At 42.1% G+C, this 18,125-nt stretch overlaps 2 protein-coding genes across 2 annotated transcripts in view; one reads left to right on the forward strand and one right to left on the reverse strand.

Moving 5' to 3' along the window:
- Nucleotides 1-868: 868 nt before the first annotated feature.
- LOC311105842 (AP-2 complex subunit sigma) lies at nucleotides 869-7,058 on the reverse strand. Its single transcript, XM_084148054.1, has 5 exons — nucleotides 6,919-7,058; nucleotides 5,867-6,016; nucleotides 5,336-5,449; nucleotides 2,073-2,132; nucleotides 869-1,421 (listed from the first exon to the last, which is right to left on the reverse strand). The coding sequence occupies exons 1-5, from the start codon at nucleotides 6,919-6,921 to the stop codon at nucleotides 1,320-1,322; spliced, it is 429 nt and encodes a 142-aa protein (XP_084004180.1). The 5' UTR covers nucleotides 6,922-7,058; the 3' UTR covers nucleotides 869-1,319.
- A 4,761-nt stretch (nucleotides 7,059-11,819) lies between these two features.
- LOC311105863 (rho GTPase-activating protein 35-like) overlaps nucleotides 11,820-18,125 on the forward strand; it is an 84,098-nt gene continuing 77,792 nt past the window's right edge. The window contains 1 exon segment of the mRNA XM_084148081.1: nucleotides 11,820-12,459. The gene's annotated coding sequence lies outside the window, so the exon portion shown is untranslated.

Raw genomic sequence — 18,125 nt, forward strand, 5'->3', positions numbered from 1 at the left:
GACATGGTTACCTCTGGAGTTTTGGTCATATCATTTGACCTTTGGTTGATGTTAAAGAAACCATTTATGTAGTATGAATGAGGTGACCAGGGAATATTAATGGAATTTCCCCCCAATTCAGACCTGTGTATTAAACACTCAGTGACAACGAGACAGGCAGGAGAAGCTGGGGAAAGGCCTGGAATGGACAAGACAATGGTTTCACACTATTACGCATAAGATACTGTATATATGTACACCATACAAAACAAACTTCACAGTACTGCTTTACTTAAAATATATATCACTGTATATTTCCATTAACTAGAATTTTTTTTGCTGTTCAGTTTCCTTTAAATTAAAGTATTTGTGTGTACTTAAATGTGAACATATCTGGATGTGACTTACAAGCACCATATGTGGAGTGGAGACGCATTGTCTGATATACAACCTGACATGATCTTGACAGTTATTTAAGACCAGAGAACCTCCTATTTAATATCACAGAGTAGATACAACCCTGTACAAGTTGCCATTACCAGACCTCTCAACAGCACTCTTAGTAAGTGCACTCCATTGAACTGTGAACCACCAGCAGAGGTCAATGGCTTCAATGGGCATTTGTAGTGGTGGTTTAGTCACTCTGCAGCTCAAACTGTGATTCTCCCAGACAGACGTATTGTGCAGAGTAGACAGGGATATCACAGCCAGTTTACACTGGTTTTCTGGTGCTTGATAGCTACTGTAGTGCCACTCTGGGGTTGCCAGAACAATGAATCCTTGTCATCCTCTCTCTCCACTAGTATAGGCTTGATGGCAGGATACACAGGTGAATAACTGGCAACCCTAGTCTAACTGCCGTAAGTGCAGCCTTCAGCTTGAGACAGGGCATAGAGAGAACATTTATTTTCAGTGCTGCATACAGCTGTATGCTATGCTGCAAATATACTCCTACTCAGCCAGATGATTTTACTTGAACTGGTGGTTAAGAAATGAAATGTTAAGGGCCATATCTGCAGCGCATCACCAAAATACACAGCCTTTATTGGGGCATAATCAAGACGTTGAAACTTTCGCATTGTTGCAGATAAAAATGTAATGTGTAGAGCTGACTAGATTCCGATTCTGCGTGACAGAAAACGATGTCTGTTCTACACCATGCATTTCTATCTGAACGTTCTGTGACTTTCCACACTCGTGAATAAGCCCCTGGTTTCTGTAAGGGGTGGAGCCTGCTCCATGGAGGATGGCGAATGAGAGGGGGGTCCTTTCAAGAGTGACATTGATGGGGGGGGGGGGGGGGGTGGGTGATGGACTGGTCAAGATGGCTGCTCCGTTGGCTACTCGAGCGACTGGAGCATCAGCAGCTGCTTGAGGACCTTGGTCTGGCTCGTCTCTCTGATCTCCCCCGCCAGGAACATCTCATCCACTACCGTGTACACCTGGGACAGAACACAGGTCAGAGGTCAGCCTACTGCACCAGTCAAATTCCCTGTATGCACGCGCAAACACAGCTTTTAAAAACAAAAAGTGTTGGATAACTGTATGGATCCTGCAGATTCATCTCCACCCCATTATGGAAATGTTTCTTTATAGCAGTGCGTAGGCCTTGCTGCTGTGGCACTAGATCTAATAGAGAGGGGGTTGATGTTGAGACGAGCTGATGTTTGCCATCATGTTCATTTCTGGCACTTTCTGTTTTCTTTGTGAATCAGAAGACGTCACAGAGCGCAGCAACTTTTAGTGTGGGCTGCGCTTCTTTAAGGTTCAGCGAGTGGGCGAATATTCAGAAATACCTTACGTAATTGACACGATAACTGCTTAAAGGGCAGTCATCAGGGGAGTCTTAATTGCTTAGCATTTCTTGCAGAGGAAAACCAACCCCCGCCAAATTGATGTGGATGAGCCTAATTGACTGATTGTTGTAATTACGCATCCCATCCTCGTTGCCATAGCACCTCCCCATTGCAATGAAAGAAACATTTTAATGGTATCTTTTCACCTCAACCGGGTTTCTTCCGCTCCTTTCCATTTTCCCTCTTAGCACAGAGTGTTTGTGGTTTTAAAAATCATCTCAACACTTTTACTCTTACCTTGTAGAAGTTGAACACCAGGTCCAACTCGCACACATTGTGGAAATACTCATTCAACACCTAAAGGGTTAAAAGAAGACATGGAGGTCAGGTTTTGTTACTTTAGTTATTTAGTCTAATTCATAGCTAGGAAACAGTGTAATCCATAGTACAAGGCTCTGGTCAGAAGTAGTGCACTAGCCTATATAGGGAATCATTTGAGATGCAGCGTTGGTCATTTAAGGGCCTGAGGAAATCCAGCATTCCAGGACACGGTGCTCTTGAACCGAGTGTCAGGAATCGCAACTGTTTTTCTTCACGGCCACATTCCACCAGAGATTCGCGCTTCCCCCACTTTGGTGTTTTGGTCTTACTTTTGCGTCGAGTCGACAGACACTATACGGGGTGTATTACACTGGGTTAGAATGCATAGAAAATAGAGCCACACAGTCGAGGTGTCATAATACCAATAAGACCTAGCGGTCAAACAGGGAAATGGTTCCAATCGTTTTTCCACAGGGGATTTTAGAAACACTGAAAATAAGGGCTGTGTTTCATGTAGGCTTACCCTGGAGTGACATTTTGATAACCATGTAAATCTCTCTCAGACAAGGTGACTTTTCAATATATTCGGCTCTATTTACTCTCAGATTCGAAAATGCTAATTAGCATCAAAGTAGACATCATGCAAAACTACAAATCCCTGCGTCGTCATCTCTAGATGACACCTTTGCTAACAGGTATTGTGTCAATTTAAAACTTGCACAAGACAGTTCACAGAATTGTCAATTTAAAGAAATGTTGCCAATTTATTCATTACTACATTTAGCTAACATTAGATAGTTAATCCATACATTCTTACCTGTGCTTCGATTCGGCAGTCTCGTCCAGATCATCATGGCATTTGTAGTTCTTTATGATAGCATTTCATTTTTGGGGGGTAGATACAAGCAAATACACTGCTCAAAAGAAATAAAGGGAACACTTAAACAACACATCCTAGATCTGAATGAATGAAATAATCTTATTAAATACTTTTTTCTTTACATAGTTGAATGTGCTGACAACACAATCACACAAAAATTATCAATGGAAATCAAATGGATCAACCCATGGAGGTCTGGATTTGGAGTCACCCTCAAAATTAAAGTGGAAAACCACACTACAGGCTGATCCAACTTTGATGTAATGTCCTTAAAACAAGTCAAAATGAGGCTCAGTAGTGTGTGTGGCCTCCATGTGCCTGTATGACCTCCCTACAACGCCTGGGCATGCTCCTGATGAGGTGGCGGATGGTCTCCTTAGGGATCTCCTCCCAGACCTGGACTAAAGTATCCGCCAACTCCTGGACAGTCTGTGGTGCAACTTGGCGTTGGTGGATGGAGCGAGACATGATGTCCCAGATGTGCTTAATTGGATTCAGGTCTGGGGAATGGGCGAGCCAGTCCATAGCATCAATGCCTTCCTCTTGCAGGAACTGCTGACACACTCCAGCCACATGAGGTCTAGAATTGTCTTGCATTAGGAGGAACCCAGGGCCAACCGCACCAGCATACGGTCTCACAAGGGGTCTGAGGATCTCATCTCGGTACCTAATGGCAGTCAGGCTACCTCTGGCGAGCACATGGAGGGCTGTGCGGCCCCCCAAAGAAATGCCACCCCACACCATGACTGACCCTCCGCCAAACCGGTCATGCTGGAGGATGTTGCAGGCAGCAGAACGTTCTCCACGGCGTCTCCAGACTCTGTCACGTCTGTCACGTGCTCAGTGTGAACCTGCTTTCATCTGTGAAGAGCACAGGCCGCCAGTGGCGAATTTGCCAGTCTTGGTGTTTTCTGGCAAATGCCAAACGTCCTGCACGGTGTTGGGCTGTAAGCACAACTCCCACCTGTGGACGTCGGGCCCTCATACCACCCTCATGGAGTCTGTTTCTGACCGTTTGAGCAGACACATGCACATTTGTGGCCTGCTGGAGGTCATTTTGCAGGGCTCTGGCAGTGCTCCTCCTGCTCCTCCTTGCACAAAGGCGGAGGTAGCGGTCCTGCTGCTGGGTTGTTGCCCTCCTACGGCCTCCTCCACGTCTCCTGATGTACTGGCCTGTCTCCTGGTAGCGCCTCCATGCTCTGGACACTATGCTGACAGACACAACATACCTTCTTGCCACAGCTCGCATTGATGTGCCATCCTGGATGAGCTGCACTACCTGAGCCACTTGTGTGGGTTATAGACTCCGTCTCATGCTACCACTAGAGTGAAAGCACCGCCAGCATTCAAAAGTGACCAAAACATCAACCAGGAAGCATAGGAACTGAGAAGTGGTCTGTGGTCACCACCTGAAGAACCACTTCTTTATTGGCGGTGTCTTGCTAATTGCCTATAATTTCCACCTGTTGTCTATTCCATTTGCACAACAGCATGTGACATTTATTGTCAATCAGTGTTGCTTCCTAAGTGGACAGTTTGATTTCACAGAAGTGTGATTGACTTGGAGTTACATTGTGTTGTTTAAGTGTTCCCTTAATTTTTTTGAGCAGTGTATATTGATGTCACATTGTCCTAGAGAGATTTACACGGTTATCAAAACGTCACGCCAGGGCAAGCGTACACGAAACACAGCCCTTATTTTAAGCGTTTCTAAAATCCCCTATGGGAAAACTTAAATGGTGGAAAAACGACAAACTATTTCCCTGTTTGACCGCTAGGTTTTATGGGTATTATGACTCATACTGTGGCACTCTATGGGTGCGTTCGTAAATTCGCTCTGGCTATCTACTCCGATTTCAGAGCGCTCTCGTCTGAGTGTGCCAGAGCGCAGAGTAACTGATGAATTTACGAACGCTCAACACCTGTTGAATATGGCCGGTGTCAGTAAACAAAAAAAGTGTAATTAAATTGTTGCCAGCAGCACAGTTACCAACGCTCTAGAGTAAAATGGTCAGAGTGAGGTGTTCTCTCATTTGTGTCTGGAAGTAGCTAGCAAGCTAGCCAACGTTAGCTTAGGTGCTTGACTGCCGTTGTGAGGTCAGAACGCTTGGATCAACCCTAATCCTCGGCCAGAGTGTCCAGTGTGCGCTCTGAACACTGAATTTACAAACGGACACACCCTATATTCCAAATTGCTGTAGGAGCACATCGATACAATAGTTTACCAACACAATATGCCTAATCATTCAGCTATGAAGGTGGAGATTTGACTAGCCCACATTCCTTCACAAAACCAGACAGAGTCATTGACATAAAACAGCTCCCACATTGTGTCATCATAATAAAACAGTCTACGTACCTCCACAAAGTTGTGAATACCCTCCAGGTATGCCAGGTTGTTGTCTGTCACATCCACACAGATACAGAAGTACAGACCAGCATAGCGCCTATAGATGATCTTGAAGTTCCTGAACTGGAGAAAAGACAGACGACCATCTCAATATGTGCTTTTTATTTTTCATCTAAGAATAATTACAGTAGATTTGAAATTATGACTTGCAAGAAGTATTTTTCATTTACAATGAAATATTCAATTATTAGCATATCGAATTCAACTTGGCTAACCAATTAGGGTTACAGCATATCAGTGGAAAATGTAGCCTACTATCCACTGTCTCTTCAGTGTCACAATGTATTCTACAATTTAGGCCCATGTCACTGTAAAGCCAAATGCAGCTCCAGACCTTGAGTTACAGTACCAGGTTGCTTCCAGCCTTCCTAGAATGCCAAATAGTGGCAATGAATACAATTGCTAGAAAATAATAGCCTTCATTAGGGCACACAGACTCCAACGCACAGACATGGCATCTTGAAAATACTTCTGCCTTACCTCCACAAAGTTGGTGTGCTTGGCATCACGGACAGTCACCACAGCATGCACCTCCTCAATCAGCTTCTGTTTCTCATCGTCATCAAACTGCATGTACCACTTGGCTAGTCGGGTCTTCCCTGCTCGGTTCTGAATCAGGATGAAGCGGATCTGTATGACGGGAGCAGAGAAAATGAAGGGGGAGAAATGCTCTGCAGTCTAGTACATGGGTCTCCAAACCTGTTCCTGGAGAGCTACCCTCCTGTAGGTTTTCGCTCCAACCCCAGTTTAACTAACCTGGTTCAGCTAATCAACCAGTTAATGATTACAAATCAGGTGTACTCGATTAGGGTTGAGTGAAAACCTACAGGACCGTAGTTCTCCAGGAACAGGGTTGGAGAGCCCTCTATAGTAACTTAACTAGTTACAGCACAACATTCTGAACTCAGCATATAGCCAAGCTAACCTAGGCCTTAATGTAATGTAGCTATAGAAATTGATTTCCCCGTTCTTTCTTGTCAAGAGAGTCATAGGAGTTCTACACACCATTTCCATTTGAACATTATGAAACCTTGACCCCTCGCTAGCCTTGTCAGATCTAACTATGGGTTCACTGGAAGTTATCACCACTCATATGCATCATCAGTTTCACCTCAACTATAACAGTGCATTTCTGAGCATGGATTGATTGGTTAAGAGTGTGCAGACATTCCTTTACAACACCTAGATTACTAGCTAACGTTAGCTAGCCGCACCCTGTCAGGTCAAGATATATAACAAGCTATGTTAAATAGCTAACTAGGTGGCTAACTAGTCTAACGTTACTGACATAAATGCAAGCCAGGCAGTTGCTTGGTAAAAAAGTCGGGAGCCGGATGTAGCTAATCGATTCCTTTAAATAGTTAGGAGGTTTGTTTAATTCGAATATATAACGTTATCTAGATAGCTAGCAATGATTTCTAGGCTTCTCATACATTTCACATGAGACTGGCGAACGACGTTAGCTAGCTACCGGCTATGCTGACGTTGGAGCAAAGTAATTGGCCACAAAATGTACCCAATTGCAAACATACCATTGTCTTTTCTTTGAAACGATTGTTTAAAAAAAATCCGTAGCCTGGTGATTATTTATTTGATTTTACATAAATTCTCCAAATGATAGGATTACTGCCCGCTATCTTCCCGAGCAAGATGTACAGGAAACGCTAAAGGCGCAAGGCATTGCGGGATTCGTGAGGTCCAGTCACATGAATATTTGGCTCAGGTTTGGCCAATCAAGCAACAACAAAAAAAGTCTGAAATTGAAAGTGCACATTTTGCAGTATAAATCATTTACAGGCACTTTGATTTATTGTAATTTATGGCACATTATACAACGGGTGGGTCTAATCATGAATGCTGATTGGTTAAATCCGAATTCCAGCCGGAGCCTATTCCACAAGTTACCACTGGCTAAATCTATGACGTTAAAATGCCTATTTACTCTGTTTTTTTAGTCATTTTAGCAGATGCGCTTATCCAGAGCTACTTACAGTTAATGAGTGCTACATTTTCATACTGGCCCCCAGTGGGAATCGAACCCACAACCCTGGCGTTGCAAATGCAATGCTCTACCAACTGAGCTACACGGGACTGCGCAATCTACTGTCTCATCAACCCAGCCAGGATATTTATAAACTTGATCTCCACTATAAAAAGTATCTAGATATTATCTCACATTTCTTTTAGAATAACATTTAGTTTTCAACAGCGGAGATTTGTATAAACATTGTTTCAATATTCAAATTAAATCTCCAGCTGTCCCATGGTAATTCATTTTGTCGGGAAAAGACAGACAGGCAGGCAGCGTTTCTCAGCCAGTCGAAATCATGAATCAGCTGGCATCGTTTTTATGGATATAAACAATTAAATGTAAATTGAAAAAAAGGTACAACGAAACTAAGTGCAGCTAGTTGGCAGTCTTTCCAGCTTCAGTTTGAAGTGATTGTGTTAGCTGTGTTGTTGGCTAGCTCCTATGAACAACACAGTGTCCTGACGTGAGCACAGTTTCTATGCCAGGCGAAATCGCGCCTCATTAGCTCATTGTTATGGACGTCTTCAAATAAATGTCACTAGAAAACAGCTTAAACAAATGTGGCTACTTTGCTGTTATTCAGGCTGCACTTTTGACGTGACTGTAATTTAGCCGTAGTTGGCTAGCTAACCAAGCAAGGGATAAGAACGTTGCCAGCCAGTATGGCAATGGAACATTTAGAACGAACGACTGGGTCGCGTCCATAGATACAGAACAAAAATACTTCACTTACGACTGGGTCGCGTCTCTGGCAAACGAACGGATAGGCAAACGAACCGATAGAACGAACGAGCAGCCGGCTTGGCTAGTCACCCTAGATTTGTGTCAGGACTATATCTTGTGGAAGGATGAAATAGTATGAATCAATTAATCAAAATAACGTTTTTTAAAATGAAAATATGTCAATCATTATTTGAATATAATGGTAACCCCGTGTATAAAAGTGATAATACCCTCGAAGCCAGTCGAGGGCCTAACAACACCCATGCCAATATATCCTCCAAACACCAGCTTCTAGGGCATTATCACTTAATTACATTTTGTTGACTTCGAGTATGTTGATAAAGTATCAAGCTAAGTGCTATGGTTTTTGTGAGTTGCTGTATCCTAGGAGGAATTCAATTATCTAAAATAAAATGGAAAATTGCATTATAGGCTACCACCCTGCTTGATTATGAAAAGGCAAAAATAGCCAGATATATAATCAAGATGTCTCATGTAATTTTGACCTATTCCATTATATTATATTATTGATTTCTGTTGACCATATTAAACCCCAGAGGAAACCATGCTACTTCTTAATATTTCCACAGTCCAAATAAAACATACATTACAAACTCTCCGACATCATGCCTTCAACCACAAGAAGAGTGTAACATAGGCTATTATAAAGGAAGACTGGGGCACAACACTAAATCTCAGCAAAAACAACAAAACACACGTTGTCTTTCAGAGCCTGTGACTTTTAGACCGAAGGCAGGGAATACCCTTTTCTTCCCAATCCCACATTAAGCAGTAACAAAATGGAAGGCCAGCCATTTATGTTACATCCCTTTGGCTGTTTTCTGCAAAGTCAGGGCCCATGAGTTTGTTAACTGGTCTGGTGGGTAGCCGATCCGCTGCAGAACATTGTCCAGACAGCTTGGACAGCTCCTCTGTGCTGTGTGTTAGGCCGGGGAGGCCGAAGGGGGAGGGCGGTGATTGTCAGGGATTGCACAACTGTGAGTGGGAGGAATGTGCCTGCCCCTGGGACCCAGAAATATTTCAGCTGCAGAGAGAAAGAGTTGAGATGGGATAGAGAGCAAAAAAGGGGAAACCAAGTAGAAAACAGGGCAGCTTCTCTCTCGTTAGACTGCTTTGCTGTGTTGTTTTCCAATGGTTTCCCAAGGCTGTTCTGGCTTTAAATGAATAGGAGAGTATGAAACAGTTCAGAGCATTTCCCCAATTTCATACTTTGGTTCAAAACCAAACAACGTTCAGAAAGGTCTTGGTCAGAGAGATCGGTATAGTTGGGCCAGCTTGTCGCAGTAAGTGGCCCAGTAGGTGTTCAGTAGTAAAGGAGAAAATGTAAAACACGGACAAATGATGAATGAATCTTTGCCCCATGCTAATCTTGCTCTGTGTGACTGGGGTCATGCAAATATTGCTGTGAACTCACTGACTAATATGACTGGACAGCAAGCAGCTTGTTGACTCGGGGTGCTGTACTTTAAACTTTGTGTTTAAATGGAGGATGTTCACGTATCCTAAAACATTCAAAATACACAGATCAAGAGTAACTGTTAGAGTATGTGGACTGTTTAGAATTATTAGCAAAGTAATTATGATAAAATGTTCTGCCAATAAAGAGATAAAGTTATCCAACCAAATTACATGTCATTTTGAATGGCTGAAATACACCCCAAAAAATACATAAGGATGAGTTAGTCACAGCCTGATTCAGACTGCGTGTTGTAAGGTCAAGGAAGGTAGTGTGGGGGGGCTTTCTCAGACCTTGGGGAGGGCCCCGCAAAACTGTGGTACGCCACTGTGTGTTTGTGTGTGTATGTGTGTGTGTGTGTGTGTGTGTGTGTGTGTGTGTGTGTGTGAGAGAGAAACAGAGAGAGAGAGAGAGAGAGAGAGAGAGAGAGAGAGAGAGAGATTCAATGCGTAACAAAGTCCCCAAGCCACTAAACATCTGTTTGAATTGTAGAACAACAATCATATTTAGCATCGCAGTACATCATCTGTGGTATCTCTATCTATAACTTCCATGTGTTTGTGGTTTTATATTGTCAAGTCATGTACTCTTGGGGAAGGCCATAGCATTTAAACTGACATTATAATCAGGACTACTGAATTCTTCTCAGGTGAAAAGTGATCTCCAACAATTCAGTAAACAGCCATACGAGTTCTGTGGCATGAGTCTAGAGGACCGGGAATAACCTTTGAGATTATTGATTTTCTGAATGGCTAAAACATAATATTCTCTCTCCCATTCTCCCTGTGCACTGGATCAGATATATGATTTGTTCATATTGGAAAGTAAAATTTCGGAGTGTCATACATACATTATTTGCGCAAGGAAGTCAGTGAAGCCAGTAAGTTAGGCATATGTTGCATTTTATATCAAATATATCAAATGCAATACAAGTATGCTATTTACTAGTTTGGAGAGAGAATTGTGTCTATTTGTGTGGTGAATGCATAACTGACATGACATTGGGAAAATTGTTTATATCTATAATTGCCAGACATGGATACATGTGTTCTCCTGCAAGAGTTGGGGTCAATTCCAGGAAATTGTTTAAAATGCAAATATTTTTTTATTTAAATACTCATTTGCTGGAAGTTTTTTTTCCAGTTCTTGCAAGTTGCATCTCATTTCTTGTCCTGAATTGCATTGACTTAATTTTATAATTATTCTATCAATTAAAGGTATGTGCAGTTAAAGGGGCAATCAGCAGTTGAAACAATAGCAAAGCTTTTTCCCAGCCCCTGTTTGGGTCCAAAGCTGAGGGATGAGGCTGGAGAAATGTAACAACTCTAAAATTCATAGACAGAGATATGGATGTAAGGACTGACCATCCATGATATTAAAATTATACACTGAGTGTACCCAACATTAGGAACACCTTCCTAATATTAAGTTTCACCTCTCCTCCCTTTTACCCTCAGAATGGACTCTACAAGGTGTCGAAAGCATTCCACAGGGATGCTGGCCCATGTTGACTCCAATGCTTCCCACAGTTGTGTGAAGTTGGCTGGATGTCCTTTGGGTCGTGGACCATTTTTGATACACATGGGCGTGAAAAACCCATAAGCGTTGCAGTTCTTGACACAAACTGGTGAGCCTGGCACCTACTACCATACCCGGTTCAAAGGCACTTAAATATTTTCACCCTCTGAATGGCACACATACACAATCCAGGACTCAATTGTCTCAAGGCTTAAATATCCTTCTTTAAGCTGTCTCCTCCCCTTCATCTACACTGATGCAGGTGTTCTTAATGTTTTGTATACTCAGTGTAATTCTACCGTTTTGAGTTATAGTGTTTGTTTACATTTACTTTGTTTACAAACATTGTAGTACAACAAGCTTATATTTTGCGTTCTGATGGTGTATGACAGTTAAACTAAGCTCATGAGGCATTTATTTACAAGCTATATTCTTCAAAATTGTGTCCCAAAATTGATGTAGCAAAAGCAGATTGCCCCTTTAAATTGAAGTATATTATTAATACAGCAAAAATAAATGAAAACGAAGTATGATGAATAACATTAATTATTATGAGAATATAAACGATTATGTTATTTAGAAAAATAATGTGTGTGTGTGTGTTGTAATTGTGTCCATGCGCCACTGGGCGAGACTACGCTGTTGTAGGCTACAGCTCTCTCTCTATTCTCTCGGAATAGGACGGAGGAAGAGAGGCTGTATTCGGGAGAAGGGCCGGGCCGCCATTATTGGGAAGCTGAAAAAAAAAATACACTTACACACTGTCATACATTTGGGCAGTCTGTGAAGCGATACTCATAGGAAACACAACATTTAGGGTTGTATTTATTAATTGAGCACTGCGCATCACCTAACACGGCATATGATGTGTACGCGTATGGGCAGATCTGTATATTGGACACAACAAAGGAAATAAGAATTGGTCAAAACAACGTGGTGAACCAAGAGGAAAACACAACGAATCAAGTCTTTCCAACGCCCCCTCGTTTCTAACGAACATCCATCGGACAAGAAACTGAAGTTCTACTGCATTTTCGAGATAATTTAAGTGTTTTTGTGTCCAAAGGCAAGAGGAGGAACTCAATATGCAGATGGTACGAAAACTTAATAGGCTACTTGTGAAAATGGAGTCTTGATTTCAGGAGAAAAAATATACCAAGTGTCCAAAAGAGAAATATAGATATTTATGTGACTGTTAGAGGAGTAGAATTACCTCTCTTTATTAATTAAATTCTCGAGACGTTGGGAGTGCTGTTTTTGCGAGTTGCGAAGGAGGACATTGGAGAGAAAGTAGTGAACGAGAGAAGAGGGAGGAATGCTATGGTATGTACCAGTTCATTTTGCCAATGTTTTATTTGGCTAAAGGGTTGAAAAAGGAAAACAATTTACGTTAACCGATTATGATGGTGTGGAGTGGCAATGAAAACAATGTACCGTATAACAATTTCCCAGGTTTAAATGGGTAGTTGGGAGTGAAGTGGGGGCAATACAAAGTGAATCTCGTTCAGACAAGATCATTTTTTGTAGCAAACGGGTCTGCAATCTTTCTGTGTGGACTGGGGCTTGGTCAGGCCAGGCCAAGCTCTTCTGGGAGATTTCCCCTCTTGCGTAAAACAAAAACTCTCATCTTAATGAATGTGCCCAATTGAAAAATAAATGTAATTCTGGAATAGATAGTTGTCAAATGGGTTTTCATCTGTGTCAATTGCGGGCAGTGTTCCTTTGTTTTCCTTCATTTGTTCACAATTACATTTGAATGGACAGAAGGGAGCGTTCATTGACTCAAATGTCTAAAGCAATTTGGAAATTGTGTCCCCATGCCATGCATAATAGCCCTATGTTATGGTCAGAGAACGTGTAAATGTTTTTTGACGAATAACAAATAAAATCCAGTCTTATTGTTGGCTACATTGCATCACCCAACGATCTGCTGTCATTTCCCCTCTATTTAGGGAGAATTTTGGACTAGTGGTCGGTCAAGGCCCCATGTCAAAAGATAGTTCTGGACGCATAATATTCGTTAGTTACTGCGTAATAGGTTATAGGCTAGACTATCCTATCGATATTTCGACATTTTATTTCTATGGCAGCTAAAGTCTTGTTTCAAAGCTTAATGCTTAATGCAAATAGGCCCATAGTATCCCACTAGTTGGGGGCAGCTGGAGTGCAAGGCATGTTTTTAATTCGTCAACATGTTTTGACATTTGTTTCCTACAGAAACTGAACAGTTTCGGGAGAACGTTTTTATAGCCTACCCATCTAAATGTTATGAACTATTTTAATCTAGGCTACAATTCCCAATCCTATGAAGTTGGATGTCTCGAGTTCTTGCGTTTCTGTTTTCAGTGAACATGAATATTGAACTTCAAAATGGAATGTTCATATAGACTGCACACCATACCGATCATTGTTTCAGTGATGCAAGTTGCAACATTGTATATCTAAGTGCCTTACAAAAGCAAATGTTTCGTCCAATAATATAACAACACAGATAGGATTACATTTCCCTTGATATACAGGCATTCATTTGTGCTTGCACTCACACGAGAAACGCTTTTGTTGAGATTGCGTGAAGTCCGCATTGTGGCCACTCCTATTTTGGAGTGCATGTGGTATCATGGACTACGCTATCCAAGATCGCTCAGCGCGTAGTGTTCAGTTCATTTGTGACGGTTTCCTCTACTGGTGTAAAGGCTCTGACATGTTGACAAACAGCCACGGTTTGTTTGCCTTCCATGTTCTCCACTTTGTCAATTGTCACTGTTGTATTTATGTCTGCCAGTTATCACGTTCGAGACGGTCTTGTAGTTAGACACACGTCTAGTTTTACGAGTTTTGGTGAATTGTAGGCTATTAGGGCCTATAGATTTTCTGTCGTTTTGTAACCAATCTCTTTGCATTCAGAGGTCCGAGTCAAGTCTGACTGTTTTGTACTTCTTCAGCAGTGTTTGTTATTAGGGGATTTCCGTTTCGTTTCAAGGAATAGTCAGATTGCTATGTAACATTATACAGGCCTGCGCATTTGAGGAATTTGGTGACCACGGATAATTGAGTTTAAGTGAGTCCACGTAGTCAAAAGTTTATCAAACCACAACGTGTGTGTTTCGTGAGTTTGCCTTTTGGAGAGTTATTTTCACTGGTATATAAAAAAAAAAATGCTGATCAAAAGCATGATTTCTTAACCACAGCCTACCAGTGGAGGCTGGTGGGAGGATCTATAGGAGGATGGGCGCGTTGTAATGACTGGAATGGATTTTATGGAACATATCAAACATGGAAACCACATGTTTGACTTGTTCCATTTATTCCATTCCAGCCATTACAACGAGCCCATCCTCCTATAGCTCCTCCCACCAGCCTCCTCTGCAGCCTACCTATTCTTATTATTCAGGGATTAGAGGTCTATTGGAGTACTGTATTAGTCATCTCCTTACTTGCTGATTCATCTGAAGCAGCATGTATGACAAGACCATTATGGAGTTGTTGGTTTGGGTGTCAAGGGCTGGACTTTCCCCCTATAGCCTCTCTCCTTCCTAGTACTTCCAGGCCGTTTGACTAATGAAATAGTAGGCTCCCTTGTCTCTCAGCCCTGCAGATAGTAGGATCTGAGTAGACCTCCCACCACCCAGGGTCTGTGATATGAAGCGCCTGCTAAGAAAGGAATGCAGGAAGGTTTTGGCCTGCTCTGCTCTGTGCTGGGGGCCCTGAGAGGAGCCAGAGCAGGAATAATAATGATAATATATGTATTTTATATTGTGTTTTTCATTACAAACAAGAATCTGTCTCTTTGAACACAAAGAGGGATGGAGGAAGAGATTGAGCTCTCATTCCTCCCTCTGTTTGGAGAGGAGCAGAGTATTCTGCTTTATTTGGGGAGGGAGTAGGTTTTATTTGAGGGGGATAACGTTTTACAAAGGTCAAAAGAGGAACTACAGTGCCTTCAGAAAGTATTCACAATCTTTGACTTTTCCACATTTTGTTACAGCCTAAATTTTAAATAGATTAAATTGAGTTTTTGTCACTGGCCTACACAAAATACCCCATAATGTCAAAGTGGAATTATGAGTCAATAAGTATTCAACCCCATTGTTATGGCAAGCCTAAATAAGTTCAGGAGTAACAATGTGCTTATCAAGTCACATAATAAGTTACATGAACTCGCTCTTTGTGCAATAATAGTGTTTAACATGATTTTTGAATGACTACTTCATCTCTGTACCCCAAACATACAATTATCTGTAAGGTCCTTCAGTCGAGCTGTGAATTTCAAACACAGATTCAACCAAAAAGACCAGGGATGTTTTCCAATGACTTGCAAAGAAGGGCACCTATTGGTAGATGGGTAAAAAATAAAAAAAGCAGACATTGAATATCCCTTTGAGCATAGTGAAGTTATTAGTTACACTATGGATGGTGTATCAATACAACCAGTCACATCAAAGATACATGCGTCCTTCCTAACCTAGTTTCCGGAGAGGAAGGAAACCGCTCAAGGATTTCACCATGAGACCAATGGTGACTTTTTGAAACGGTTACACAGTTTATTGGCTGTGATAGGAGAAAACTGAGGATGGATCAACAACATTGTAGTAACTCCACAATACTAACCTAATTGACAGAGTGAAAAGAAGGAAGCCTGTACAGAATAAATAATGGTTGTCTAGGTATGATCAACAACCAATTTGACAGAGCTTGAATAAGGGGCAAATATTGTATAATCCAGGTGTGCAAAGCTCTTAGAGATTTACCTATAAAGACTCACAGCTGTAATCACTGCCAATGGTGATTCTAACATGTATTGACTCAAGGGTGTGAATACTTACGTACATTAGATATTTGTTTATTTCATTTTCAATAAATTTGCTAAAATTTCTAAAAACATGTTTTCACTTTGTCATTATTGGGTTTTTCGTGTAGATGGGTGAAAAAAACCCATCAACATTTTAATCCATTTTGAATTCAGGCTGTAACACATGGAGTAAGGCAAGGTGTATGAATACTTTCTGAAGGCACTGTAGCAGGCTCTCGATACTGGATCATTGGTTATGCCAGAGTTATATATGTGAATTTCACTTCCTCTTGAGGCAAATTCCAAAACCTGTTCCAGATAGGAGAGTAAAGGTGGACGTGTAGAAAAAAAATTCTGCTGTGTTGGTCTATGATGGCCTGCTATATCGGAAAATGGATGACTGAATATTTCCTTGATCTCAATCAAGTTCATAGGAAAGACCTTTCTCACTGGACACTGCACAAATCAGACTCATGCAAACACTACCAATGGCATGGAGCTGCTATATGGTACTACTCTAAATACTAAATACTTGACCAGTATTTAAATTTTACATGCTATCCATTTATTGATTTACTCTTCTCCGTAAGGGTCACAGGCTATATTACCCCCATGAATTCAACTGCACTCTTTTGGTTAGTTGCTCTTCCACTGAACCGATCACAAACCCACTTTGGTTTGTCGCTTAGCTAGCCTGCCTCTCCGCTCCCAGGTAATGTATTAGCAGTCAGGACCTCCTGTTCTCAGCCTGATTGGGCCCTTTGCAGCGCAGTCACACCTCACCAGGAAGCCTCCTCCCTCACTAATAGCTGTGCCATTTGCTCGAGCAGCAGGCCCTCCGCTCCGCTGTACCCGCTCACCCTTGCCCCTCCCTGGGCCACAGGTTGAGCCGCGAGTCCCTGGTCAGCCTCCTCAACCACACACGGAGGGCCCAGGCCATGTCATAGTAACCAAGTCCAGGACATACTGATTTGGGTCGATACGGACAGTGATTTTTATACGAGGCCACATCACACGTTTCAGGGGAGAGGAGCATCAGAGGTCTTCAACTTCTCTAGGAGCAAGAGCACCTCTCGTCATCATCCTGTTTATTAGCAGGTCCTGACCCTCACAATACACCTGTAATAGATTCAGGAGGGTAATGGGCTTTCAAGTCCTTATACTATACATGCTGTAAATAACGAGTTCTACTAGTTCTGAAGCCTAATTTCCCCCTCTACTAGCCCACACATTTCCTCACAGCCATGCACATCAAGTCCTGTTGGCTCTAACAATGACCAATCAATGGGTCTAACATCTATTGTCCAGCCTTCGGTAAAGACTAACATCATGTAGCTGAATTGTGTTCTGAACACTATCAGCAGAATCAATGCACACACAATGTATTGGGAAATCTCTTGTAAAATGTAATGTTTAATGCTTAAAAATTGTATTATAATGTATATTACTGCCTTAATTTTTGCTGGACCCCAGGAAGAGTAGCTGCTGCCAAGGCATGGGGATGTATAATAAGTACAAATACAAACATTGGCCACTAAATCTAACAGTAACCATGCCACATCTCATTAAGTGATGATGAGGACACAGACTCTGGTTCCTCAAACCACCTTGCCTCTGAATGAAACAGCAGATTTTCACCTGTTCATTCACAGATCTCACATCGCTGCCAGCCTAGGGAGACGCCATATGTCGTGGAAATGTTTCACAGAACGGGAGCTGTTAAATCGTCCCTGTGGCTTACCAGTGAAAGTGATGTTGAAAAGTTTGATTGAAAGTGGAAGCCTGTGTTTGATAGAGAAAGGAGCTAGTTATAGGCAGCAGCTTTAGAATTTTTGGCCAGATTACAGTGGCTCGCTTCTGAATGGGTGCCTTGTTTGAGACCCGAGTATAAGGCAGGGGAACAGCATTAAGGGACGATTGTATCTGACTCCATGTTTTCTTCCCTCCATCATTGCTGATTCATGGATAACGATAGCTTGTTTCAAAGGACTCCAGGTTCTTGTGCTGGTCCCCAGTCAGTTTGATCTCTTGTCTTTGAGTGCTCAAGGCCTTAGTTGGGGGAGCAAGAACAGTCCTCTATGCTGCAATGGGATCCATCTCCTCTGGGTTTTATGGGGTTGACCAATAACTTGTCCTGTCCTGCAGAAGCCTATATACCCAATGTTTCCTAGAAATCTTTGTGTCCACCCAAACGCGTGTA

Source organism: Coregonus lavaretus, assembly GCF_964263955.1.
Source record: "Coregonus lavaretus genome assembly, chromosome: 30".
NCBI lineage: Eukaryota > Metazoa > Chordata > Actinopteri > Salmoniformes > Salmonidae > Coregonus > Coregonus lavaretus.